The sequence below is a fragment of the Musa acuminata genome, chromosome BXJ1-7 (assembly GCF_036884655.1).
Source record: "Musa acuminata AAA Group cultivar baxijiao chromosome BXJ1-7, Cavendish_Baxijiao_AAA, whole genome shotgun sequence".
Lineage (NCBI taxonomy): Eukaryota > Viridiplantae > Streptophyta > Magnoliopsida > Zingiberales > Musaceae > Musa > Musa acuminata.
This window is the reverse complement of record NC_088333.1, coordinates 43,773,949-43,801,696: the sequence shown is the minus strand read 5'-3', so window position 1 is coordinate 43,801,696 and position 27,748 is coordinate 43,773,949. Positions and strand designations below refer to the sequence as shown.

General features: G+C 37.7%; 3 protein-coding genes and 1 long non-coding RNA gene across 4 annotated transcripts; 1 reads left to right on the top strand and 3 right to left on the bottom strand.

Moving 5' to 3' along the window:
- Positions 1–23: 23 nt before the first annotated feature.
- Positions 24–10,064, top strand: LOC135679645 (RNA polymerase II C-terminal domain phosphatase-like 4). Its single transcript, XM_065193627.1, has 9 exons — positions 24–177; positions 315–493; positions 1,005–1,090; positions 3,441–3,568; positions 4,740–4,920; positions 5,330–5,619; positions 8,758–8,946; positions 9,032–9,067; positions 9,516–10,064. The coding sequence occupies exons 2-9, from the start codon at positions 339–341 to the stop codon at positions 9,831–9,833; spliced, it is 1,383 nt and encodes a 460-aa protein (XP_065049699.1). The 5' UTR covers positions 24–177; positions 315–338; the 3' UTR covers positions 9,834–10,064.
- A 1,953-nt stretch (positions 10,065–12,017) lies between these two features.
- Positions 12,018–21,752, bottom strand: LOC103993081 (uncharacterized). Its single transcript, XM_009413026.3, has 14 exons — positions 21,616–21,752; positions 21,310–21,488; positions 21,102–21,193; positions 20,169–21,009; positions 19,990–20,057; positions 19,837–19,907; positions 17,056–17,155; positions 15,756–15,841; positions 15,130–15,212; positions 14,842–14,972; positions 14,655–14,756; positions 13,809–14,102; positions 13,583–13,705; positions 12,018–12,643 (listed from the first exon to the last, which is right to left on the bottom strand). The coding sequence occupies exons 2-14, from the start codon at positions 21,311–21,313 to the stop codon at positions 12,254–12,256; spliced, it is 2,385 nt and encodes a 794-aa protein (XP_009411301.2). The 5' UTR covers positions 21,314–21,488; positions 21,616–21,752; the 3' UTR covers positions 12,018–12,253.
- Positions 21,753–22,337: 585 nt separating this feature from the next.
- On the bottom strand, positions 22,338–23,180 carry LOC135680072 (uncharacterized). The gene is made up of 2 exons (XR_010515405.1): positions 23,040–23,180; positions 22,338–22,792 (listed from the first exon to the last, which is right to left on the bottom strand). It is a non-coding gene; the product is annotated as an uncharacterized LOC135680072 (long non-coding RNA).
- A 1,037-nt stretch (positions 23,181–24,217) lies between these two features.
- LOC135680071 (inactive protein RESTRICTED TEV MOVEMENT 2-like) lies at positions 24,218–25,449 on the bottom strand. Its single transcript, XM_065194064.1, has 2 exons — positions 25,107–25,449; positions 24,218–24,999 (listed from the first exon to the last, which is right to left on the bottom strand). Exons 1-2 carry the CDS (start codon positions 25,216–25,218, stop codon positions 24,308–24,310), a joined length of 804 nt encoding a protein of 267 aa, XP_065050136.1. The 5' UTR covers positions 25,219–25,449; the 3' UTR covers positions 24,218–24,307.
- Between the last annotated feature and the right edge of the window lie 2,299 nt (positions 25,450–27,748).

The following is a 27,748-nucleotide window of genomic DNA, read 5'->3' as shown; positions in this document are numbered from 1 at the left end:
CCGGATTCTATATGAACTGGGGCTCGGCGCGCGAGTCGACTCAAAAGACCTTGTTCGACGAAACAACGTTCCTAAGTCCAGACGCGCGACGAGCCCTAAGCCTCTTCGCCTTCCTCTCTGCCGCTGCTTCACCACTCCTCCGTGTCGGTGCCGTAGGCCGAGTACCTCCTCCCTCCGGTACTCTTCTTCTCTCCTCTCCTCTCCTCTCCTCCCCGTCCTGATCTCCTCTCCCCCCTCCTGTCTCGCATCTCCTCCCCTCGCATTATATTTCTGTCACCAATGCTGACATGGACATAATCGTCCGTTTGTAAAAGGACCACACAATTCAATGCTCAAGAATGAGCCTTGCAGCAGAATCTCCATTGCAATCGTCAAGTAGCAGTGAAGATTTTGCTGCCTTACTCGATGCGGAGTTGGAATTAGCTTCTTCCGACACTTCTCCCAATGAAGAGGAAGCCGAAAACGATGATGAAAATGATTTGCAAGAGCCAAGGTATGCTTTGGGCTGCTAAATGGGTATGCAATCCCCCTGTCGTTTTAAATTGGCATCAAATTCCCTTAGTATTACAGCTTTTAGGGTTTATTTTTAGACCATGACAACATTGTCGATTTGTCCACGACATGGGCCATTATTCATGAAAGAAATGGAAGATCGATGTTCTCATAGCTTACATCTGTCAGATACTTGTTCTATGTCTCTAGAGCATTATCTTAGTCTATTAAACAACACGGCAACCTAATAACTTAATTTCTATTAGCTCCACCCATATGTGATCGTTGTTGGTCCCTTGCATCTCTTTCTCGACTATTTTAGGAGTTTTATCTTCTTTTGGTTGTCATCCAACCAATGCTAGTATCTGCTTCTAAGTGGGATTTCAAATTACTCATTCTTCTCTACTCAAGAACTTCACACGTAATTTGGATGTGTACACTGTTATGTCTTTATATGTATTTATGTATTGCACATACACTAGTGACCCTTATCTTGTTACTTGCTTTTGCAGGACTAAGAGACGCAAAGTTGAGGCCTTTGAGAGTTTAGAAGATCTTGAAACACCAACGACGGTTGAGACAAATCAAGAACATATTGGTATCCCTAATTAGTTTGATGAGATAGATAATTTTATCATTCTCTTACAGATTTACCTGTATTCTAGTCTAAAAAAGAACATGACTGTCGATACCAAAATCTAGCAAACATTAGTTACATGAAAATCCATATTATTAAGATACATTAAATAAAACCTCAGAACATGATCCAGGAGGGCAGATTATTGTTAGTTCATGCAGTCGTTGGACCCTATATTGTTAACTAGATTCTGTATGCTACTGAGAAGTCTGACGAACATTGAGCTCGACGTATGTACATGTCAGAACTGCAAGAACGAAATAACATCATTTAGGTTTTTGCCCCACATATATGCATGCAATTCTGACATAGTATGTTTACTAGGGTGCATAATCGATAGTCGTAGGCTCCAGTATGTGATTAAATCTTTACCTTGTTTGTATATTTCCTGTAAAGGTAAACTTTGAGAAAGCATCTTGACCCAGGTAATTGGGGTAGATATTCTGAACAAGAAGTTGGCTGTGACAGAAAACTTGCTCTTGCCTAGAAAGTGGCATCGAAATATTAGAAAATCCTATAGTTGCATCTTTCAATTTGGGACAGGAGTTGCTGCTTGTGTTTGCGGTTATAGCATAATAGTAATTTAGTTGTACGTGAGGACTTGAGAAAGAAGAATCACCTCATGGATACGAGAAATCAGTTCAGGTTACATTAAAATAATGGACTTGAGGACCTACCAACTAATTTTGAGAATGTGAAAGGAGATTTTTCTTGAAATGTTTAGTGGTCTGAAATTAACACTCAGAACTCATATTCTAAGGAAACAATGATTGGATTTTCTTGGTATGAACATCTGGCTCTTGTGGTTCCTGGCTGGCAGGCTTCTAAATTAGTTTTTTTTTTCATAAAAAGTCGAGCAGTTCAGCTTATATAAAAATGATGGACTTGAGGACCTACCAACTAACATTGAGAATGTGAAAGGAGATTTTTCTTGAAAATTTTGGTGGTCTGTAATTATTGCTCGGAACTCATATTCAAAGGAAACAATGATTTGATTTTCTTGGTGTGGGCATCTGGTTCTTATGATTTCTGGCTGGCAGACTTCTACATTAGTTTTTTTTAAAGAAAAATTAACATGGCCTACTGGTTGTCGTGAGACTATCCAAGTAGAAGAATCCAGTGGGTTTTGATAGAGCCATAGAGGTTGTCAACAAAAGAAATTGCAGCTTTGCCATTTTGTTTGGCGCTGATGAAACTTGAACTGGAGGCTAGAAAAAAAGAGTTTTTATCATGACATTGGAGGCGAAAGAACTTATGCAGCTGAAGATGCCTCTGCTTGGCAACCATATTTGGTGTGCGTATAAAATGATAGATAAGTTCTGATACACAGGAGTTGTGTGTGAGTATATATGTACGTGAGCCTTTTCAGAAGCAACTGTAAAAGAAAAATGAAGAAGTGAAGGAAGCCATAAGTTTTAATTAATATATCCATGCTAACATGTGGAAGCTTGTGTGGCAAAGTAAAAAAAATGTTATGTTTGACCAAGTTAACCTTCCTCTGATTATATAGAGATGCTAGATTTCAGTAAATGCTATTTGTCTTTTGTAACTTCCTATTAATATATGGGCTGCAGAAAATCCAATTGGTAATGGAAGTATAATGTTCTCTTACTGTAGCAAATGAGAACAAGAAACAATAGTGGTTGAGATTAGTGTAAACCATGTTTATTTCTGAAAAATACGAGATGCTTTCCACCTACGAGGAAATCACAAAGAGAACCTGTTTCAAGGTGTGTAGTAGTGAGCTTAAGGTTATTTAGTAGAATTAAGACTTTTGCACTTGGAAATGTTTCCCTGAGATGCTTCCGATGTTTCAATACTTTGGAGAATATAGGAGCAATTATATAGTAATTGGTCTGTTGTTTTCCTTTTAAATATGATATTGTTTGCCCTAGTTTTGTCCAGATCAGATGTGGATGCTGGTCTTCCAAAAGATATCTTAGCTTTTCAGAAGGAAGTTTTGTCTCGACAACCTTAAACTTACCTGACCTAATTTAATCATCTAGGGGAGACGTAAACACACCAAATTTGGCAAAAAAAAAAAAGGTGTATCATGCATCAGATGGAACTCATTGTGTTTCACTGGTATGGAATATTAAAGAAAATGGTTGTGCGTTTAGATATTTCATATTTTCAAGTAGTTGAATGTGTACAATTCCATATATTGCAACCCCAGCTTACATCCTTTTAAAAGAGTTATACTTTTTACAGTTCACACAAAATTGTCCTTTATTTTGTCACATTCTGAGTTCTGACAAAATGATAGATAGCTAACTCAAGGTATTTGTTCATCTTGTGTAATTTGTTTCAGGTACATCCACTGTTGGAAAAAATGATATATGCCCTCCACATCCTGGATTCTTTAAAGGATTATGCATGAGATGTGGGCAGCTAGAAGAGGACGATGGATCAGGAGTTGCATTTGGTTACATTCATAAAGTACATATATATGCCCATCACAATGTGGAGAATTTTTTAACTAATTCATTTATTTTCTTCTTTTTGATTAATTACTTGAAGCAACTTAACTACAAGGAATGTGATAACTTCATGCTGCTTACCTGCTACTATCCTGATGTGTTTAGTTTCACAAAGAAAGTGTAGTGTTGCTACACGGTTCTGGTACACTAGGAACACAAGGAACAAAACTTTTAAGGCAAATGAAGTTTATAAACATTTCTATACATAGGTAATTCTGTAGAGGACTATAGAGGATGGTTAGCCATTTTTCAGTCATTTTCATGCGTTGGTCATATCAGTTCTTGAGAAAACAAATAGTGGTAATCGGCGCATATATGAGATCTTATTAGAAGTTCCTATGGGTGCACAAACATGATGATCTGCAACTGACATAATATCTATTATCATCTTTAATATTTTGATGGCGAAAGTAGACATAATGAAGAGGAAAAAGCTTGATTACAGCCACAAATTTAAAAGGATAAAAGAGTAATTAGAAAGAACATACAAGTAGATAGGGGAAGGATTAGCTGATAATCTGAACACCATACAGAAAGTTTGAAGAGAGGAAAATACTTTTTAAGACTGTATCTTGAGAGAAACTTGTGGTAGTTATGGTATACAAAGTTTAGTATTCTGTAGTATTCAGATTTTTAATCTGATTCATTGCTAGAACTAGAAGCATACTTTCTCTTGATCCTGCCTTTTGTTTTGAGAGAAGTCACATCACAAATTGTGTTGTCATCTGGTAAGTAGAATCTGAAGAAAGTAGAATAAAATTGTTCTTGTATTGATTAAGGTGGTGCCCTGGCATTCTAACCAGATGTTTGGAGGTGAAAACAAATCTGAATAAACATTTTTTAATTCATAACTATGTTTACGATGTTATAAATCTGAAGAAGAAAGAAGAATAACATTTTCTAATATAGTTTAGATTTATTCTTTATAAATTTTTTTGCCAAAAAAAGGTTTAGTTTGACATTTCTTTGAAACTGAAGAAAGAAAAATAAAAAATTAGAGTGCATTGTGTGGGTTTTATTTTCTTTGACATTGAATTTATTTTCTAAACAACTTTGTTTTGTATGGTTACCTTTTATACTTAAAAAACTTGGAAGTTGTATTCAACAATATGACATGCTGTTATTTGCAGGATTTAAAGCTAGGTACGAGGGAAATTGAGAGGCTTCGTGGTGCAGATCATAAAAAATTATTGCGTGAGAAAAAGTTGGTATTGATCTTAGATTTGGACCATACTCTACTCAACTCAACACGCCTTGCTGACATCTCTTCCGAAGAAGAATATTTGTTAAGACAGGTTGATTCCATGAAAGGTACTATGCACCCTTCTTTGGTTCCTGAATCATGTTGGAATCTTTTTTTTTTGTCTCTCTACATATCGAGTTACAGGAGGTAGACAGGGAAAGAGTCGTGAACATATGGGTTGTCCAGGATATTATTCATGTATGTTGAGAGTTCAGACATTTGTGTCTACTTCTATAGTACAAGTTTCTATATTGAAATATTTGCCTGTGCTGGCTGGTTTCATAGTCTTTGGAATATAAACCATAGGAATCTTGAGATAAATACTTGGGTTCATCCCTTCCATTTTGGCTCTCCAAATTCTGGATGGTTTATTTGGATCATTATATGTCAAGCTTTTTTGCAGAAGTCTATGATCTTATTGAGACCTTAAATTTTATTTTCATGTGCTAATTGACTCACTTTTTACATGTCCTGTAGATGACCCAGACAGAAGCTTATTTAAGTTGGACTCTATGCATATGTTGACAAAATTGAGGCCCTTTGTTCATAACTTTCTGAAAGAAGCAAGTTCTTTCTTTGAGATGTATGTTTATACTATGGCAGAGCGTTCTTATGCAATGGAAATAGTCAAGCTTCTTGACCCTGGTAAAGTCTACTTTGATTCAAAGGTAATTACTCAAGCTGATTGCACCCAGCGACATCAGAAAGGCTTAGATGTGGTACTAGGTGCAGAAAGCATTGTGGTGATTCTTGATGACACCGAAGCTGTAAGTTTAGTTTTGATTCAAGTGTTCAACATTTTGTTTTGTCAGGCTCACATGTTTCTTTCTCAATCCTTTGCTTGGTCTTGTGGATTGATGATGTCATTTAAACCGTTTAGAAGATTTTGTGCCTTGTCTGCATAAATATCTTTTTTCTGTAGTTGCCATTGTTAACTCTACTTTCATCCAATAAATCTTTGTAAACATGAAGTGATTGTTGGCCCACACTGTTATTACAGCAAACTGTCACATTATAAAATTTGTGATGTCAGCCTTACCTTGAGAAAATCCACTTGGAGAAGAAATTTCTCTTAAATTTAGTTGGGAATTGATTGTTTTATGCAATATTGCAATGCATGAATAAGTTTCATGAATATACACAAATACAAGCTACTAAAATAATATGCTAGAAATATACCACATCATGTTGCTTTGAAGGTGGAAAACTTCATCTGTTTATTTAACTTGGCCTGCAAACAACCTTGGTGAATGTACTTTGTACTTGGACGGTTCTTAAAAGTTTTATCAAGTATTTGGACTTCTAACTGTATATGAAACTGAAGGAGCAGTGGAAGTTTTATAATACTGACTGCTGGAGTAGAAAAAGCAATGAAAGATATGTAAGTTGGAGTGGAAACTAAATATGATATATTTTGCCCTGTTGGTGCCAGACCATTGCCTTATGGTATTTCTATATTCTTCATGCTGTTAAAAGATATTATAAAATTATTTTTTGTAACTTATGAACCATTATTCCTTGTTTTTTGGGTAGCAATTTACAGTTCCATAAGCTATTTATCTTGTGCATTATAGTGTTGTAGGATTTTCATCAGATAGCCTTGAAAATTGCAATTTGATTTACTGAATTTCATACATAATCTAAGATTGGCCTATAATATATAAGTTCATGTATTATATTATAACTTAAAAATATGATTGTTTTGATAGTGAGCCATCATGTATACATATGGCAGTCTTTCACAAAGCTCTTCTATTAAATAATATTTTGTTCCTATGATTTTCCTACATCATGCCATGTTCCTCTGGAGCAACTTGTATTGTTGGTGTTCCCCATAGCTTTTTAAAACATCAGCTCTTGTAGCTTATATTCACGAGCACATGATAAGGTTAGTTCTTTCATATTGTTAGTTGCATGCAATCAAACCTTGGAGGTGGATTAACATATGCAAAAAAGATGCACTATCAAGGTATTTGGAGTCAAGGTTCGCCATTTTGGTTATTGGATCTGTCTTGGAGATTTGTCAAACCGGTTTGTATTGCTCTGTACCAGTGTTCTGAGACATGATACATCAGTAGGTATCGGTGTTTCAGGGAATAAGAAAAAGTGGGAGAAGAGGAAGGGAAGGTGGTGGAAGGAGGAAAAAGAGCGAAGAAGAGGAAACGGTGGAGGAAGTGGAAGAGGTGAAGAGACATACCTGAAAAGTGATCAGGGCAAATATCATGTGTGGCGGTGTGTAATGAGGTCGTGATAAGCGGAGGTCATCAGTAGCCGCCTGCGTGAGAGGTGGAGGCATCGATCGCGGTGAGAAGATAGAGGCGAGAAGTCACGGTGAGAAGTCGTAGCATCGATCACGGCTGCGTGAGAAGCGTAGGTGTCGATCACGATGAGAAGATAGAGGCGAGAAGTTGCAGCATCGATCGCGGCTGAATGAGAAGTGGAGGCCGCGCTGTCACGGCCTTAGCTGGAATTGCCTAAGGCGTGAGGCACCTTTGTGGCCAAAGACGTGAACTTAGCTTGCGTTGCCTAAGTCGCGCTTCGCCCTTGCGATACAAGGATCAGCCAACTTGTAACCTCTCGCAGGTCCCGAAGGACCTGTAAAAAGAGAAAGTTGATTAGTTTGAAAGAACGAGCGGCGGACAAGTTCCGATGTCTCGCGAAAAAGGGAAGCTTTACAAGCAATTCAGCGAGCACCTTGCGTGCACAAGAAAAAAGGGGGAGAGGGGGAAAACAAGGGCTTTAGAAGGTTGAACGAACAGCTGCAAGCCCACAAACAGCCGCTCACCTGGTCCCGGGCGCGACAACATGTTCCCGTCAAGGCAACGTGCGAACTTGCGAAAGAGTGTTCAACGCCCGGTATATAACCGAAGCCCCATCCAGCCCTGTGCCACCCGGGGGGTTCAAGAGGGCTGAGATGGCTGACGTTTTGGTGAGCGAAGGCAGATTCCAGAAATCAGCTCGCGGCACGCGAAAACGGAGCTGTTTTGGGGCTGTTTTGCTCGGTTTGGTGAGCGGTCGCTTTGTAACGCTGCAGCTTGTTCGAACTTACATTTTTACAAGCAAAATGACCCAAAACCAAGAGAAAACATGCTATCAAGCAGCTGTACATGTAGGTGTGAGCGACGAACGGTTCGTTGAATGGAGTTGTTGCGAGTGCGCGACGACCGTTCGTGACAGCGCGGAAGTGGGATTTAGGGTTTCCCACTATCCCTTCTATAAGGCAGACCAGACTGGGGTGGGTCCACATATTGGTTAGCACTCGAACTGGTACGTGTTGCCTATTTCATATGGTTTTGGGCGAAATGGAAGTCCTTGTCTAAACTTGCAATGATCTGTGGCTACATGCCCTGCCTTCGAATTGGAAAGTTATTTAACCTTACCCATTACAAGATGCAAAACAGTAATTTCTACCTTTTGTGTCAGTTGAAAGTGCTTATTCTTGGTGAAGATTTTGGACCTCATTTAAGTTACAAACCTTCAGCCTATCGGAAAACTGGCATATATAAATATAAATATTATCTTGAAGTGAATACAGTCTTTTGCACTTCTTCACCATTTATTATTTTGAAGAGTAACAACATAAGTGTGCATAGCAGCAAATTTGGAAAGATGCTTGATTTGGTAATGAGCTGTTAGGTCTTTTACCCTGCCAAATAAAGAATTTGTAGCATATATGCTTATGCTAAATCATAGGTAGGTCATATATCATATAAAATGCAGAAAAGAGGTCTCAGTAGATGAGAAATATGTAGTGAAAAGAGGGGAAAAAATGCTTTCATATTTATTATATATTGATAAGGTGATCTTGATATATTATAATTTATTGCTATGTTTTTAACATAATCAGTTGTTCATTTTCTGTTTTCCTTGTAGCTTGGCTTATGCAGAAGTTGTCATTACTGCAGGTGTGGCATAGACACAAAGAGAATTTGATTCAAATGGAGAGATACCATTTCTTTGCTTCTAGTTGTCGGCAATTTGGTTTTGGTGCCAAATCTTTATCGGAGTTGATGAAAGATGAAAGAGAGTCTGATGGTGCACTTGCAACCGTCCTTAATGTTCTAAAGCGGGCTCACCAAATGTTTTTCGATCCTGTGAGTTTCATTGCCTCTCTTTCAAATCTAGTTGTGTTTGGACTTTCCTTTTTTTTCCTTGATACTTATTAGTAGCCTATTTCAGGTCGTTGGTCCTGATACGTCAAGAGATGTAAGGCAGGTAAATCAGTGTTATCGTACAACTCATCCTATACATATTTTTGTGTCTTGTCTTCAAACCTTTAAAAAAGGATGCACAATGGCTCCATTTTAGTTGATCTCTAACTTCTGTTAATCCAACTGCAGGTTTCTTTTTGTTTAAGGCTTTAACCCATTTTCCTGAACTGAGTTTGTTCTAAATTTTAGAAATTTTATATATTTTGTTTTGTGGCTTTACATTTAATCCATTTTATCTGTACCATCATGGATGGTACAGATATTGTGATCCTATAATTTTGCCATCATACACGGGATTTGATTTTGAATGTTCTTATAATATGCATTGATTGTTAGATTAAAAGAACTTCAAGCAAATCATGAGCCCTGCAGACTTGGTTAACGTCTCTGCCCAGCTAAGACTTCTAGGTGGGTCGTTACGATGTTTTTTATTACTTTTTGATTTTCTGTAGGTCCTCAAAGGCATCAGACATGAGATATTACAAGGGTGCAAAATAGTATTTAGTAGGGTCTTTCCATCCAAGTCACCAGCTCAAGATCAGCCAATCTGGAAGATGGCTGAACGATTAGGTGCAACATGCTGCGCAGAGGTGGACCCATCCGTAACGCATGTCGTTTCAATGGACACAGGCACACAGAAGTCGCGTTGGGCTTTGCAGAACGAGAAGTTTTTGGTCAGTCCATACTGGATCGAAGCAACAAACTTCTTATGGCAACGTCAAAAGGAGGATGATTTCCCTATTAGTAATCTACGAAATCGTAATGCTTGACTTCTCTTCAAATTCTGAAAAGCCTTACGATGGATCTTCTATCTGCCCATGTATTGATGACCCAGATACGCCTTGGACAGTAAATCACTATTCCTGTAACAATCTTATATGCCAGCTGGAATGCGAGGATTGTTGATTGTCATACAAACATGTAAATGTTTCTCTCTTGCTTTCTTTGTTAGTCTAAGAAAAGTTTAAATTTCTTAAAATGGCTTCTACTTTTTCACTTTATGCTCATTCTCTATCTTATTTCAGGCATATCTTTGCATGATATGTGGTCATTAGAAGTTTGGTTCTGGTTTTTCAGATCCTTGATGACCGGAGGCCGAGCAGCAATACTTTGTTTCACTCTAATTTGCATGTGTGTTTCGGATTAATATGTTGTTATGATCTATGACTTATAGACGTGATCGACGGTTCCAAATTTCATTGAAAATGGAATCGATGGTTTTGGTTCCATTTGTCATGGAATTGGAACTCCGTTGGTTTTAGTTAGTTTGGGTTCTGGAACTATTGGTTTTTGTTTCAATTCAAAACAATTTGTTTTGTTTTTAATTTTGATTTAAATGAACAGTTTAAATTGTTAAAAAAGAAAGTAAAAAAAAGGTTTCATAAGGTTTATTGTATCGTGACATATTGTTCGACACGGGCGATACGTATCAATCCAATGGATGATCGAGATATAATTGATACATCGGTTTGTTTTCATGTCGGTATGGTTAGACAGTTCAGTTCTAATAGCTAGCATTTCATATTCTGTGGCATGATTTGTCCTTTGATCCGTACTATTAGAACTGAACTGTCAAACCTCAGTTCCGATTTGATTAGTAATCACCAACTCGTGATCAGGGCTAACTTGTTATAAACGAAGAGTATCGATACTTTGAATTTTTGTCTTTTAAAGCTAGATTAATCAAAATTTATTTATCAGAAATATGTAATGATAACTAGAGCACTTTGAATTTTTGTCTTTTAAAGCTAGACGAATCAAAATTATCGAGTCCCGATTCACCGAAAATAATGACCATTTCCAGATCGGTGTGCCATAAACATCTCATTCGATTGGAATCCCGAGCATGAATTTTGTTCACACAGAATGCTCGATTAGATACCAGAAGACAGTGGACTTAGAGGTAATAATTAAGAAAAGAACAAAAATCATTGGGTAAACTTTACAAAGGAACTTCAAAATTTTTCAAAATTTTTAAAGTCTAAGCGATGATACTCGTTAAAGTTCCTATAGACATCCACCTAATTTAAATGGCATGAAACATTTGGGGACTAGCATATAACAAGGAATGTTTTTTACTTTATTTAGATGATTCATATAAACCAATAAAAATCAACAATTGACCTCACACTCAAGACAAAGTCATCGACGAGTTAAAATAGCACAGCGGATCAAAATTTGATTACTCAATAACAACGACAGAAAGCAATTGGGAGCCAATAGGAACGTTGTAACTGCACCAGAAGATTGAAGATTTAACCAAGGTGAGGAGATGCAGCTTCCACAAAGGCTTCGATGTGGATGTCGAAGAAATAAGCGGAGAAGAATATCACAGACAAAGTTATAAATAAGGTATTTGATGTAATGCTTGTGTATATCTGTGTTTTTGGTTTTATTCATTTTTTTTTCACAACATGTAAAGGGTTTGCAGTAGGTTTGGTAGCCTCATTTTGATTGACTTTTATGATTATTTCATGCTTATCAACATAGGTTTTATGTAATTATTATATAAAGATAAAATTATCCAAAAATAAACTATCCGGATAGTCATTTTGATTATTTTCTAGCTTCGTAGAGTGACACGAAGGGACAACCAACAAAACACTTCGTGACAACCAACAAAACACCTAGGAGCTACCTAGGTGACACATGACTGATTGGGCATTTTGAGTAATATTGAAAAATTGTTCATTGTCTTATTTTACAATAGTATTATATAGAATATTTTTTACGAACGAAGGAGGATACTATATGACAGATAAAAACTAACTAAATTTATAACAAGGAAGCTCGCTCATAAAATGTCTAGACCCCACACAACATCAGGCTTGAAAAATCTGTAGGGTATGGTGTTTACCGGACGGTAAATACCGATCTGCAGAACAACTCAGTATTGTACATTATTCTGATTAATAAGATTAAATTTGCTTAGAAACATAAATGTCAAACATCCCTTAAAAAGAAACTCAGTAGTGCTTTTGAATGGTGATGTTTTACACTGTCTACTGACAGTCTCTCTAATACTTCCGTCAAGGCTTCTAAAGAATCCACAAGGATTGCATAATCTAGAGCCAAAATTAGACTTAATATAAAACCAAAAACGAAACCACAAAACGGACCCTAGCCATTGCACATTCAATAAGAAACTACGACGCCAGTTCGCCTGGGTACCCCAAAAGGTTAAACCATTTTACATCAGCACGCCAGCTACATTATTGAGTGCTTTCTTTGCCATCTTGAATTTTCCAGCAACAGATTTTTCACTGCTTACAGCGACGACATACTGCTTGATGAAGTAGACGAGGCTGTTCCTTAATTCCTCTAGCTCAGGAATGGCACCGATTCGGGTGAAGATATTCCATACCAAGGCGTCACTGTTGTTGAAAACAGCCTCGAAGAGCATTCTGAAATGCATGACCCTTTTCGGGGTTAGGTTCATGGGATTTGTCAGATCGACAGTCTTTAGGATAGCAAGGGAGAGAGAGAAGCTGGATAACATCTCGGCGATAAATCTTGCAAGGTTCATGGAGCGGTTTAAATCCATCGATTCCAGTTCTTTAAAATGGTCCCATAAGCAGTACTGCCAATACCAGAAAAATAAGAATAACATTAGAGAATCATGAGAAACAGAGAGAACATGAACCAACAAGCCATAGCTTTAACTTCCTCACATCTACAGAATTGGATATTATTATGATAGGACAATTCCACATCATCTAACCAAAAAAAAGATGGAACCATGAGGAGCTCATTGACAGCTTTTCAAATATTATTTTGTACAATCAAAGTAAAGACAACCATGAGGAGCTCGCTCAAAAACTTTGGAAACATCAACACCTTTTGACTTTCTCCAGTGTACAGGCCTGAGCATTCTATTGTGATTGACTAGTACAGGATCCCCAAAAGACAACAGGCGTATACTGAATGCCTAATTGGAGAACTTATTCAACAATACATAAACATATCATATATCCAAATTAAATTTTCCCGCTAGTTGCCAAAAGCCATATGTCAATGTGATTTGTACATTTGCATTCTTACATTCTTCTTTGGTAAAAATCATGAGATCTTATCTGACAACTGCATTTATTTGTAGGGCTAGATATGACCGTAGCATATGACAGAAAATTTAGTACATTATGGCCTATGGAGAACTAAAAACTATGTTAATAGGAGTAAAGACAAATATCATGGCTCCATCAACAAGTAGAGACTCTTTTTAGCACATAAATCCAGTTGGGAAATGAATGCATGCACATCAGACAAATTTACACAAAATCTCATGAACCAAAAATTAACAATTAAAAAAAAAACAAATAAGAAGAGAAATAATTATGACGAGCTACAACAATGATGACTATTATCACCAATCACCATATTACATAACGATTATACTATTGATAATTAGTTAGTCTATTCCCATGATTAATATTTAAAAAGCTGCTTTAAGGTTAATCGGGAGCAAAAAATAAGCAGCAATAATGGAACAATTAGACAAACAGATGAATGAGCAGCATACCTGCAAGCTGAACTTGTTATTTTTATCATGGCTACATAACTTAGAAGCCAAGACTGTGTAATACTTATTGAAAACCTTTTCTTGCAGACAACAATCAACAAGGACCCTCATAATCTCCCGGTCCTGTGGATTGGTATTTTAAAAGACAAGAGTTTAATGAGGTTGAAACTGAACACTCCCCTCCCCTCAAAAATGACAAAGAAAAATACATGACAATAGAACAAACCTGCTTCCCAGTTAGATCGAGTCTCAAAAGTTTCTCAAATGCATCAAGGTAGTCTTCCCCACTCATGATAATGCAGAATATCGCTCTTCTAATATCAGTATTCATCCTTTGTGCAGCCGCAAGCTGAACTAATTTTTGAGCTTCTACAACCTCCTTGATTATTGTAGTCGGCATATCCTCGACATCATCAATACCAGAGGCAACTTCCCCTGAAATCCACCATTGGCCTTTCTTTTCAGTATCAAGCAGCTTGCTCCACTTGAGCCCTCGAAGGAGAATGTCCTCTCCTCTTAGCTGCAAAAGATTGATCCAACGTTTAGGAAATTTAAAGCATAGGAAGTATGGTGTCCACAAAAGTTGCTAGCTGAAGACAGAGAACAGAAAGGTATAGCTCGTAATTTGTATGCATGAAAGATGTCCTGATTCTTTTGGGTAAGAGATGCACCTAACTTGCGACAGAATGCAGAATATGCAAAAGCTACGACAACAATAACTATCTTTGGCACTACTCTCATTTTCTCCTACTCACAAACTTTGACTTTACTTTCTCTAACTACAATTTTTATACACATGACAAAAAAATCAAAAAATAGTTTGCAGTTATTTCATATACACATGTACCAACAGAGCTGTCCACCTGACTTAACTTTCTGCCCCTATGTGTAGATTTGTACACTAAAACTAAGGGTGAAATTTAAGAACCCAAAATTTAGGGAGCATGGATAAAGTTTCAGGCAAAAAGGGCTTCTGCTTACAACATGATTTGGCCTAGAAAAAAATTCCTACATGATTTAAAAGCAAATTGGCCAATCTACAAAGGTTATCAACAAAAGCATAATACAAGACCTTCTGCAGCCATTTTTTCAACCGTGTATGATGTGCAGGGACCTCTTTAAGCCTTATCTTATTGTTCTTAATGTCGCATATTCTCTCGAGCATGAAGTCCATCTGCAAAGAAAGAAAACCAGAAAAGAAAAATGCATGTTCAGATTGACATGGAGATGCTTAATCAACAAATATATGAGGAGCTTACTTTACTAATACTTTGTTTCCCATCTCGTGTGCCATCAGAATGAGATCTAAACTCATTTACTCTATTCTGAATATTGAAGATGAAATCTTTCATGGCAGCAGGATCATCACCCCTAAGTTTCATTCCACAATCTGTCCATTCATCATAAATAAAAATGTGAAATTGATATGGAGCTACTTTGGCTTTTGCAAATGATAGGTGAGAAGAACCAAGAATTTCAAAATTTTCAGAACATAACTTGTTGCCAACTAAATCACAAAGTTAAAATTGAGTTTCAAAAGAGCATACAATCTAGTATTGTATCTATAACGGACACATCCAACTCCGTCAAACGCTTGCTCAATACTGAAAGCAGGTCATATATGAGATCACTGCAGATAGAATCAGATGATCAAATATCAGCACTGATGACAATAATCACTGCAAACTCAGAAAAAAGCAATAATGAGTGGCAACTTCTTCAAGTTAGAATTCATAGGACAGTCAGATTATCCTATCTGAAAGGCATATAGAAGAAGGTATTTATAGCACAAACTATACAACAGCATAAAGGTTACCAAAATGGAAAAGAAAGAACCAAAAACCAAAGATAAAATGTGTAACCAGTAATGCTTCTACTAGAACTCTCTCAAATGCCATTTGTCACAAATGCATCCATGCTATTTGTACCAAGGACCTCATCATGGATGCTACTCAGCAATGATATCTTAATTCAAAGAAAAGAAATGACTAGAGACTCAAGGATAATTTCAAAAAGTATAAATTTCCTAAGTATCATGCATATGCACCTCCAAACAATAAATTTTCCTCCATAAACAGCTTTTACGCATAAAGAAAAACTTGAAATGAATAAAACAAACTACGAAAGGTAAATGCAGACTTAGGAACCGTGTCCAATACTGCAGTCTACAAACCTGGAACAGACACCAAAAATGCACATATCACAAAGAATCTTTGCATAATTCTTCAAAAACATGCAATTCTCCTTCGCGTACTCATCCTAAAATGAAAATGAAATGGTTAAGTATACAAATCCACCAACAACAAGCCTAGGAAAAGAAAAAACCAAAGCACAATATTTGGCAACGATGTAAAAAATAATTATTAAAAAGATCTAAATAATTAGTGGTTGAAATAATTCACTGAAGCAGCAATAGAGAAGAATGACCATTACAGAATGACTATTCAAAAAAATTAAGTCAAATATAAAGAAGTATAAGTAGTCTGATAAAACCCAGTATATATCTCGAAGATTGCACTAGTGATGTCAAGAGGCGTTTGGTTGGTCGTCTAGGTGCTTGGGCAAGGGGAGGCAAGGCTTAAGCACCTTGATGGGCCCTAGGCAAGGTGCTTTAACAAGGCATTGCCTAGGTGAATGCCTCGGTTGAGATGTTGAGCGTCCCAACCACTCACCTGGATGGCATAGGCAACCTAACTCCCCACCAACCTGGTACAAAGCCAATTGCATCCCCTCCAACACAGTCACCATCCTATCTTCTCTCTTCCCTGTTCTCTCTACTCTTGTTTGTGCATGACCAGCATCCACCATCCCGGGCCTCTCTTTCCTCGTCTCTCCCCTTTCCCTTCTTCTTCTCTTCTCCTCTCTCTACGGCCAGCACTGATTGTTGTCACCCTCTCTGCCCTCTTCTCCCCCCTCTTCTTTCTCCACTATCCACAATCAAAGCCAATCCTCAACTGCCTTCTCTCTCTCTCTCTCTCTCTCTCTCTCTCTCTCTCTCTTATGGTTTAATTAATCAATTTGACATGGCAATTCAAGTTACCTTGAAGGACAAGGACGACTGTATGCCAATAAGATAAAACATCAAGAAATATTAAAAGGGATTTTGGATGAAATTAAAAGATTCAAAAGACTATAATACTATCATTTAAAATGTTTAATGATAAAACTACTAAACATGGAATATTTCTGTTAGAACAACATGAAGTTCCTGTTTTGACATAATGATGATATAAACTCATGCCTTGATTGAAGTTTCTGTTTTAATCATTATATGTTTTTATAATTTTTGTAAGGTAAGTATCTTGTTTTCCTCAAGAGGCAAGCAACAAGCATCTCAAACAATAAGGCACATTGGTGCTTTTAGTGCCTAGCACTTTTGACAATACTGGACTTTACATACACAACCACACATCACTTTCAAACTGATTGAAGTGATTGATAAATTGACACTTGGACTTGATTCTTAATCATACCTCAAATGACTGAGTGAGAGAAGCAATGAGCTTTGCGCTAAAATCAATTCCAACTGAACATGCCATGCCTGCAACAAAAGCTGCAAAAGCAGCAGAAAAACTGAAAAGGAACCAACATATGTTCAGAATTATGTTGCAGATTCTAGCAAATCACTTCACTAAACAAATTACAAGATCAATCATTTGATGGAAGAATAAAAAATGACTATAACAAATAAGAATCTGACGAGAATCCAATTGTAAGAAAAGAAAAGGCCAAACAGCAGACTCGTACTCTTTCTTCCTTCATCTTATAGATGCTAGCAGAAGTAAGAACTCAAACAAACAATAGAAGAAATAGAGAAAGAAATAAACAAAAATAAGAAAGAAGTCAAAATAGGTTGGCAAGCAATTAGATCTTTTGCCACTTCAAGGAGGTACCAAAAATTCCTCAATGTGTTTCCTAAATGCAAGAATCTAACCGTTTTGGAAGACTATGTGCATATTACTTGACCCATTAGGGAATGGACAAGTAATTTACAGTCTTTTATTCTCACAATCCTTAAAATACAGACTTCCCCAGTGGTTGCATATTGTCGAGCTGAACCGAAATATTTCCCTAGCCCATCTCTTTGGTTGTTAGTGAAGAAGTAAAATGTTACAAATTATCTCCAAACAACAACTATATATTTTCATTTTTGTGCCATTTCCAGTGAGCTTATCATTTTGTATGAATACTATGGATAAAATTGTAGTACAAGTTCTCCCGAACAGAAAAGATCAAATGTTTTTCTTATTTTCAATATACGTGACAAATAAGTAACTGTTGTATACTCAAGTCATAAGTGAACAAATAAATACATTGGTCAGCCCAGTAACCCAAGTAAATATCATGATGTCTTGGTTGTCACAATAAAAATTACTGACGATAGCTACAATTTTATACCACAAACACATATGAATAAACCACTTCATAGGTGTACAGAGATCCAAATTTGTCCTGTTGGTGGTCCTGAGTTTCAAGTTTCAACTACCACTTAAGACTCCCAAAACTTAATTACCTCAGCCTTAGGTCAAATGACAGCAACTGACAGCAGTGAACTCATACACATACTATTTCAGTTGGCACTTATGAAAATAACAACACAATCTCCACATTACAGTATCTTGCAACAGAAGACACAAAGCTATCACCACAAAAATCACTCTTCAGTATAAGCTCAGCATCTAAGTTCCTCTTCTTCGAGTTTTAATATCTTACTCTAAACATCTAAATATCTAAACACTCTAGCATCATTTGTAGCATTAATAGCAAACAAGAACTATCATATTTATATTTATAACAGCCTATTTGTACCTATTTTATTTAAAATACACAGAGAAATCAGCAATCCAATAAATCCAAATATGACAAGGTTTATCATAGCCCAAAATCAATCCACAAACAATTAGAACTTAGTAAAAGGCACCAACGCAAAACTAATGTAAGCCAAGGTGCAAGATTTTATGTTAGTATATACAAAGGATTGTAGTTAAATGTCAGACCCATGCCAGTCCATAGCGGGACTGATACTGGTTCAGTTCATGCCGATGTTTCAGTACACTGACGCATACCATGGTACCAAAAAGGGGGTAAGGGGGAGGAGAAAGAAAGAGGAAGAGGTGGAGACGAAGCAGAGGAGGAAAAGGGGAGCACTAGGATATTGAGCAGGTTGGCGGTCGATGGTTGAATGGGCTGGCGGTGGGATCAGTGATGGCAGGACCGACACTGGCACAGGGCGAGGGCCCTCGCATGTCTCTCAAGATGCAATTAGGGTCTTGTTGACTCTTGCTTCTTTTTTAAATCAAGAGCTTAAAAAGAACAAGCTGGACCAGACCGTCTGAAAAGGATCAATCCACAACCCAATTGATGATCAGATTGGTGAATATTATCCGGTACATACCGTTTCAGATGAAATCACATTCCATGGTTTAAGCACATCCGGAGAGCAACCTGAGTTAAATGATTTGGATCATTACATATATATAGTATTGAAGCATTAACTAATTTTGGTATGGACACCACTTGAAGCTCTAAATTGGTGAAGGTACGACACCAAGAATGTTGATTGCAACTTGGTAGGTTTACAACATCATGAGATCCCACATCACCAATGGGAATCAACTAGTTGAACAACGGAGCATGTGTATTCCTAGTGGCTACATGTGGGCCGCTATAAGAGGTTCTATACAGCCCCAAATATTTGAGTACTCTTTTGGAGCAAAACCAATATGGTTTAAGCTTAGCTTATCACAATTTCCCAAGGCTTTGCCATCAATCTAGCGTAGAAATTTATGTCCAACATATGGTTCAATCTAAGAAAAAACACCAAGTATCAAATCTTTTGTAAGAAAAAAGGTGCAGACTAATAAATGCCTAATTTCAATTCCGAGTCTGCGATGGGTAACACAGCAAAATACCTAGGAGTCAAAACTATTCCTCCATGTTTTGTGCGAACATTATGTCATGAAAAAGTTCAAATTGTGTTTGTATGTTGGAAAAATATTAAACACTTCAATTTAGCTTGCTATTGAGGTTGGAAAAGGTACTCTTGAATATAAAAAGAAGAAAAAACATTCTATCTTTCCACTGGTCTCATAAAATGTTTTCTGCACTTTAACTTCTAATTATGATGAGACATCAAAAACACTGTGCAATAAGATTGACATGTAGCACTTAAGAAATCTCAATTTAGTAGCTCAAAGAACTAGAATATGGCACTACTATGCTTGCATTCACTAATAGGAGGAAAGAGGCAAAACCTTTCATTTTTGGTAGACGATTCCAGAAATGCCTGACCAATTATCTGACAGCCATCACTGCGAGAGAGTGACTGTCGAAGTCTCAGCCATGATATTGTAAACATTACCATGAAACACAAAAGACAAATACACAATCTAATATTAGAGTAGTACTCGAAAGATTGTAGCCACTTCTTTGGTAATTGATTCCACATTGGAATCATTAAGCTGGTTCAGAAGTCCTGAAAAAGCAAGTGATCAACAACAAAAATTGTCAGTCTTACTGAAAATAAACTAGAGGCATATTTTTATATAACATAAAATTTGATCTTCAACCAGATAAGTGTTCATACTTTTCACCCTACGACGAATCTCAAGAAGCTCATCGAATTCGATACCCAGACGAGCTCGCACCTGAGGAGGCATATATTTCACACTTGGAACTGTTGCAGGTTCTACAGAATGAGTTTCTTCTGTGTCCAATACATCAAGCTTCTTTGCATCCCCGTCCACCACTGGATGCTCTTGTGAAGCAGCAAGTGAATTCTTTTTCTTACGCTTCTTCTGACCCACATCCACATGTGAGGTATTGACCTTCTCCGGAGTCCCCTTCTCAACGACAGCAACTTCACATTCTGATTGCTCCATTGAAGCATGAGACAACTTTTTCTTATTCTTGTGCTTCTTCTTCATCGATGAGACATTCTCCTCTATTACATCATCATCATCGACTTCATCCTCTCCACCAGCAACTTCATGTTCTGGTAGCTCTATTGAAGCATCAGATGACTTTTTCTTCTTCTTGTGCTTCTTCTTCATTGATGAGACATCCTCCTCTATTACATCATCATCTACTTCATCCTCTCCACAAGTGTCATCATCGAACATGGAGTATGGTTCAGATGGGCTCTCACCAATTAGAAAATTTATCCCATCATCAGGGCCGCGCAGCTTCGTGTCCTTGACTTTGAGCTTCTTTGACAGCCTCTTCTCCATCTCGAGATCCTCCTCACCGCTTAAAACGCCCTTGCCCGTCTCCAATTCCAGAAATTCCTGAAACTTAGTTTTAGACTTCCCCTTCTTCAAAGAATCTGACATCTTCATCTTCTTAATTTTCCTCTCCGAAGCCACCATTTCAGACTGTGGTTCCGAATCCAATGATGACTTCTTCTTCTTCTTCTTGTTCTTACCACTCTTTGTTCAGAAGAATTTCAAAAAACAAAATCAGCAACAAAAAAAAAAAAAGCTCCACAGATTAAAGCAAGAACAGTAGTGACTATATATACTTGATGCTGGATCCAGGAGACGAATCGGTTCTGTTGCTTTGCCAACCGGGCTTCTTTCCTCTTCTCTCGCCGAGATGTTTCTGCAGGTCTCTCTGTGAAGAACAACAATATAAGAGACACGATTAAAAAAAACGATTTTTGTTGGCAAATTTTTCAGTAAAATTTCAGCGTGAAGAATCGAGAAAACACATATAGTAATTCACTATACCCATAATCGAGTTCCTCAGCGGTATTCTTTCAAACAGGAGGTCGAGATCTCGGGCAATTCCGAACCCCAGAAAACCCTTCAATCAAAACCCTAAACACAGGAGAGACCGGTGTGGTTCGGTCCGCAAAATCCCATAACGGGTTTCAGACCGCGTGAAGGCCGGTCAAGCGGATCCAGACCTGCGTCGGATATTTAAAACCAAGAAAAGAATTGACGTCAACACTAAAGCAAACGGCTAACTCCGGGTCGGATCCGGATGATCGGGTATTCGATCCGCAACAAATCGATCATTGCCACATCCATTACCTTCCCTAATTCTCCTCGGTCGTCGCACTTGCTCGCGACGCCCACCGCCGGGGAAACGGTGCAGGGAACCCGTCGACGCCGCGTCTACTACCTCCTACTTCCCCTCCCTCCCATGGTCACCCACCTCGACAACGACTGCATCGTCCTCGAGGTCAAATCCCCCTTCGAGATGTACGCCGCGTCTCCGGCTGCGATGTCGACCGCCTCGACTACGTCACGCTCGGAGAGACCAAGGGAAGGGAGGCAGCTCTTGGAGGGAGAAACAAGAAGGGCGAGAGGGAGACAATGGGAGGGAATGAGAGAGAGAGGGAGGAAGAAGAATTACCGTAGGGGGGTCGCCGCGGAGGTGGAGGCAGCGCACGGCCGCGGGAAGGAGAGGATCGACCTGAAACGAAGGCGTAAGGCGGTGGGGGAGGAGAGCGCGACTCGTTCGGGTCAGTAACTTAGTGGATTTATATTTAGTGTAATTAAAATATATGGGGTCGGGTCAGTTCGACCTCGATCCATATCGGATCAAATCGCCATCGGGTTATTCGGATCGTATTGTATGATCCACGCCAATAAAAAAGGAAACGGATCTCGGATTCGGATCAGGACAGATCAGATGTTCGACATGCGAGAATGACGTACGTGATAACGTAGATCCATGTTGATATAATCCCTATTAAATCAAAATTGTCTTAAGATAATAGATACCGATGCAAGGTTGTTGTAACTCCACGTGAGATCAACTAGTAGACATTGATTTATTAGTCTTGTAATATGGAGTCAAAAGATAGATCTTCTTAGGGCATTCGGAACTGCAGCTAATGCAGACATATATGCATCAGAGATACAAGTATCCTTTATGAGCGGGTGAGCTTGTAAGCTGCAAAAGCTCCAAGTCCTGCTACAAGCACAATGGCTGCAACTCCAGTCAGAATCAGTCTGCGCTTACTTAGAGCCTTTAGAACACCTCCGGATTGCTTCATCTCATTTGTAGGTTTTGGCAGAATTACGTAGAGGATTTCTTGATCAAATTTGGCTCCGAGCTCTCCGATGTTGCAATGCTTTGGAAGCTGAAAGCTCCTGAGAAAGCGACGCCATTGACCGTCTCTTAGAGCTCGCTCTCCACTGATCGTTAGTTTCCTCGAAGTGTCGACTAAAACCTTTAGTTCTTCCTTCTTGAATCCTAATCCTGTATCAAAAAGCAGATGGAGGAGGAAAGATGTTTGGAGTTCATTGATCATGTCATCACAAGAAGCGTGCAAAGTGTTTTCGGTCTAATCAAGAAATTGTACCGTACAAATTGGACTACAGAATCATATGGATTTATTCTGATTCATATTTAATCATTCGGATTCATATAAGAGGTGTTTAAAGTCTCATAATTGCTCGGAAAAAAGAAGAATAAAAAAGAGGAAGACTAAATGGAGAAAGCCTGCCTGAGAGGTCAACTTTCAGTGCATCGAACTCGCCCACTTCTGTCCAGTCACATTTCGGGTTGCACTCCGAGTGAGTTCGCGATCCTGAAGCAGCTTCCATGAATGAACTTTCTTGTTCTTGGTGGTGCTTCTTTTTGGGCAACTTCAATCAGCGACAGAAGAGCCATGGATGGATGTTCCTTTATACGTGCAGCGAATGCATCAGGGGAGATAGATGCCTTGCCTTTAAGGCCTTTGCTTGGGAGAAGAAATGTTCCTTGCTGATTCCTGTGAGGTTGGGTTACTCCAAACCTTTTAGTTGGAACTCCCTTAACTAGTGTGTACTCTACTGTAGGAATGTGGTTACCCATTTGGCTTCTTCGATGAAGATGCTAAACATTAGCTTAGGAACCTAATTAGTTTCTCCATCGTCAATCAACTATGTGCCTTTATTCTAACTCTTGACTATCATTTGGACTATTGGAATCAGTGTTCATAATGAATGTACAACATACATTATCATGTAATTGCAATCCTTGAGGGAATTATTTGTTTTGTCAGGTCTTAAGAGATGGGCAGACTCATTATGAATGGCAAAGGATCATTACATCACACTGCAACAGGTATTAATTACTCTGTAAGCCTGTCATCTTTTCACATCTTTCTTCTCTTTGAATTGCTAAAAGACAATAATAATATATTGGGAGTTGTAAATAAAATGGACCAAAATAGGGAAAATAATAATATTATCTATGGAGCTAATGATAATCGAATAGAACTTCGTCAAAAAGGGAGATCACTTGCCCCGGAAACTGGTTATGATTAATGGAACACTTGTAATTGTGGTCATCACTTCAAAAGTAATGGAAGATTCAGATGTTAACACGTACCTGAAATGTATCAGCATTCTACCCTTCGGCAAGCATCGGAGATCCTTCCCAAGAGTGCAAGTCCTAAAAGAATATTATTTGAGGGAGGTGATGTTGTGTCAGGACTGCCACTGCAAGAACATTACTCGGATAAACGGATTGTTCTAGTAAAATGATTCCTCTTGAATTTTCTAAATCTGTGCAGAAAACAATACTGTTCCAATGATCCAGTCTTGTGTATTACTCGTTTGTGCAGAAAACATTTTTCTGATAGTCTTGAAGATATAATTTACATAGAATATAGCACCAAATGTCTCTTTCAAAGCAGTATTTCAACGTGAACGATTGACCTCCTTTTCCTTTATTTCCTTTATATATCATTTACATGTACTAGCACAAGTTCTTCAGCTCGAAATGGAACTACGGAGACTCGTAGTTATCCATCTGCATGGGCCTTTTCAGTGAATATGTTACATACAACACTACTCCCACTAAGACCACAATGGCTAAAGCTCCACTGACCATGACTCGCATGCGCCTATACAAGCCATATCCCAATAGTTGCACCTTCTTCGGATCCCCCAGCATGCGTCCATGCCCAGCTGCGGTTCCTTGCTCCTGCGTCATTGCCTTCTTCTTCTTCTTGGTTTCAGCACCCTCCTCATGTAGTTTCGCATCATCGTTGCCCATCTTTTTCTCTTCGACCTTGTGCACATCTTTGCTTGCATCGAGCGACTCCTTCTTCCTCTCGTCCTTCGGTTGCTTGTTGATGCTGTCGTCTGACTCTTGATCTGGTCTTGACTTGGTTTTCTGGGTCGTGTCACTTTTGCTGCCATCAGCTTTCGTCTCCGTCGTAGCTTTTGGATCCGGTGCAGCTTCTGGGGCCTTTGCGTTCTCATCTTTTGTGCCAGTTTGGGCGACAAACTTTGGAAGTATGATACGAAGAAGCCCATTCTCAAACTTAGCGCTGATGTCACTGACGTTGCAGTAATCCGGTACGTAGAACTCCTTGAGAAAGCGTTTCCACCGGTCGTTGATCAGGGGGCGTTCTCCGCTGATCTTTAGCTTGCCATAGTCGTCGATTTGGAGCTTGATTTGCTCCCTGTTGAAATCTACATGTATACAGAAACTGAACATGTTATAGCAGCAACAAGAACAAGAAGGCTCTCTCCTTCGTTGCCGACAACAAAATAGAAGGGCGTCGAGAGAGAATGCGAGCCTGGGAGCTGGAGAAGGAAAGTCTCTGCGTCTTTTCCTCTAATGACTTCGTGTGGAGGAACAAAATCATCGTAGATTCGTCGCCCGGGAGCAGCTGAAGGCCGTCTCTCCATGAAACCCTTTCAGTTTGCTTCCTTCCCCTTGAAACTTGAATCACATGCCTTCACGAACGAAGGCAATAAATAGGCGAGAGAGATCCCTTTGGGTGTTGCTCTGCTCGTACCCACTGATGTTGTTCCTTGGGAGGTTATGCCTTCTTCATATGGTTCCTTGGGAGGTCGCTATACCTTTCATTCTGCTTCTGGTCGGGTCATCTCCGCGCAAAGCAAAGGAAAGAGAAGGTTCCTTGTCTCGCCTGCACTCTTCTCTTCCATGTTACTCCCACGATTATCGACGAAGCCAACCATAAGATTCCAGTCTCATCCCTCTCCGGGTTAAAATTAATATTGTCATGTTTACTAATTACAAAAAAATATAGTAATTTATTTGACAATATTAAATTCGTGTTTTAGTTTTTAATTATTATTATTATTTTTTATTAGACAGTAATCAGACGATATTTAGATGACCGATTCAAAGTCAAAAGTTCAATATCTGCATGAGTTTGAAATCACAACATAAACTACTCATGTAGAACGACTTTCTTCTCCTTTGGCATTTCTAACGGAGGAAACAGATCTCATGTGCTTGTTGACTTTTGGAATGCCCAATCCTCTTGAAAGGACTGAAAAATCAGATTACCATGAGTTTTGGGTGTAAACCTTTTGACTTTGATGAGAAAATTCCAAATGCTTTCCTCTTCTCCATCTGCAAAGGAATTTGGTATTTGCTCACGCATGGCGTTTGCAGCTCGAGGCTATTAAGATCCAACTATTCACTCTCAGTTCCTTTGACCAATGATGATCGATGTCAAATCCCTCGTAATCCCTGAACACAATTTTGCACGTCTGCAAATCTTTACTACTTTACAAGAGAAAGGTATATAGTTTATTTTCATCGAGAAATAAAATTGAAATACAACTGATTGAATCACAAGTTTGTTATTTTTAAAGATAAAATCTAATTATTTATAATATATAAAACATATAGATAATTTTATAAAGACAATTTGTGTAGGATAGAAAAGGATAATTAATGATAGGGATACTTAATAAGAGGGTAACCAACATATATTTCCTCTCCTTCGTTATTATAATAATAAAAACTTAAATACTTTTTAAAGATAAATATACTTAATGATAATAGATACGATATCAAAAATATTCCAATCCATTGTGATATTTAAATCTATTATAACTATTTTTCAACTTCCAACCCAAGTAAAATTTAGTTAGCAATAATTACAATTGGCAACCCTCATTGTTGTTGACACTCACTTACTCTATATAGTCATTAAAAAAAAAAATATTAAATATAATATCCTAATTACTAATTATATATATATATATATATATATATTTACAAACTTACAAAAATATTACTCACCTCTTTTCTTTGTTTTATTTAATTATGTAATAATTTTTTATCACCTCTTCTTATATTAATTTAATAAAAGGTCGTATAAAAGTGAAAGAGTTTATTAGAATTAAGTGATAAATTTAAAATATTTATATTTATTTATTATGGTCATTGAGAGTTTATAAAGTCTATATTTATAATTTACATTGATAGGAATTATAAATTAAATATAGAAATTTGATATATCTCATGAGAGGTTTCGAGGATATTGATCTCTTGCAGATGGATACATAAGAGTACGACTTAGACAGATCAATTAAGTCCATAATATATAATATAATGATAAAATTTGCAGATGAATACGTAAGCGTACCGTACGATTCAAACAAGATCAATTAAACAACGAAACAATAAGTCTTAGTTAATAGAGACTCTACTTAGCTGCATCCCAACATCTCACATCTCAAACGCTGTCAATTAGGTAGGTTGGGCTCTGTCGCTGCCAGCGTTACATGGTCAATCACAATCACGTCATCGCCAAAATTGGCAGCCATTTTATGTCCTGTTTATGTTGATTAAGTATTTAGGAGACAGTGCCTTCAATATTAGACATATCAGGACAGGGTTTGACATTCTGTATCATTAATCTAGAAGCTGATAGACTTCGTAACCCCCTATCCAATAATTCCATAATATTAAGTGAAATCATAAAATTATAATATGAATGACTAGATGATCGGCTAATTATTGTTAATTTAGACTCGTCAAATTAATGAGTCGGCATGAAATTGAGCTTCACGTATTAAGCTAATAAAGCATAATTTCGGACTTTCGTTAATTTTGGACATTGACAAAGAAATTTAGCAACTTCTTTGAATATTCTAATCATGAAACAAAAGTAACTTTGACGTATGACTTCCTAATCGGGGTTCTGACTATCCTACGATCAAGCTAGAAAAAAATTATAATATAATGAATATGTCGCGTTAGCCACAATCGGAACGAAAAATATTTTTGGTTTAGCGAACAAAAATATATTCATTTGGATGTTGGAGCGGTTTAATCTCGAATCCAATTCACTATGATATTATATAAAATTATACGAGAATATCAACATTCAATCAAACTCGAAAATAGTTTTCTCATAAGATAGAGACTCAAAATATATATCCTTATTAATTGATT

Excerpts from the sequence above, each read along its gene's own strand:
- LOC135679645 (XM_065193627.1), top strand. The coding sequence starts at position 339 with ATGAGCCTTGCAGCAGAATCTCCATTGCAATCGTCAAGTAGCAGTGAA. Across the intron at positions 1,091-3,440 it reads GACAAATCAAGAACATATTG|GTACATCCACTGTTGGAAAA; the intron begins GTATCCCTAATT and ends AATTTGTTTCAG. Across the intron at positions 5,620-8,757 it reads TTCTTGATGACACCGAAGCT|GTGTGGCATAGACACAAAGA; the intron begins GTAAGTTTAGTT and ends TCATTACTGCAG.
- LOC103993081 (XM_009413026.3), bottom strand. Across the intron at positions 19,908-19,989 it reads AAGTGGCTACAATCTTTCGA|TCACTCTCTCGCAGTGATGG; the intron begins GTACTACTCTAA and ends AGACTTCGACAG. Across the intron at positions 14,103-14,654 it reads TGAAAAAATGGCTGCAGAAG|CTAAGAGGAGAGGACATTCT; the intron begins GTCTTGTATTAT and ends AATCTTTTGCAG.
- LOC135680071 (XM_065194064.1), bottom strand. The coding sequence starts at position 25,218 with ATGGAGAGACGGCCTTCAGCTGCTCCCGGGCGACGAATCTACGATGAT. Across the intron at positions 25,000-25,106 it reads TTTCCTTCTCCAGCTCCCAG|ATTTCAACAGGGAGCAAATC; the intron begins GCTCGCATTCTC and ends GTATACATGTAG.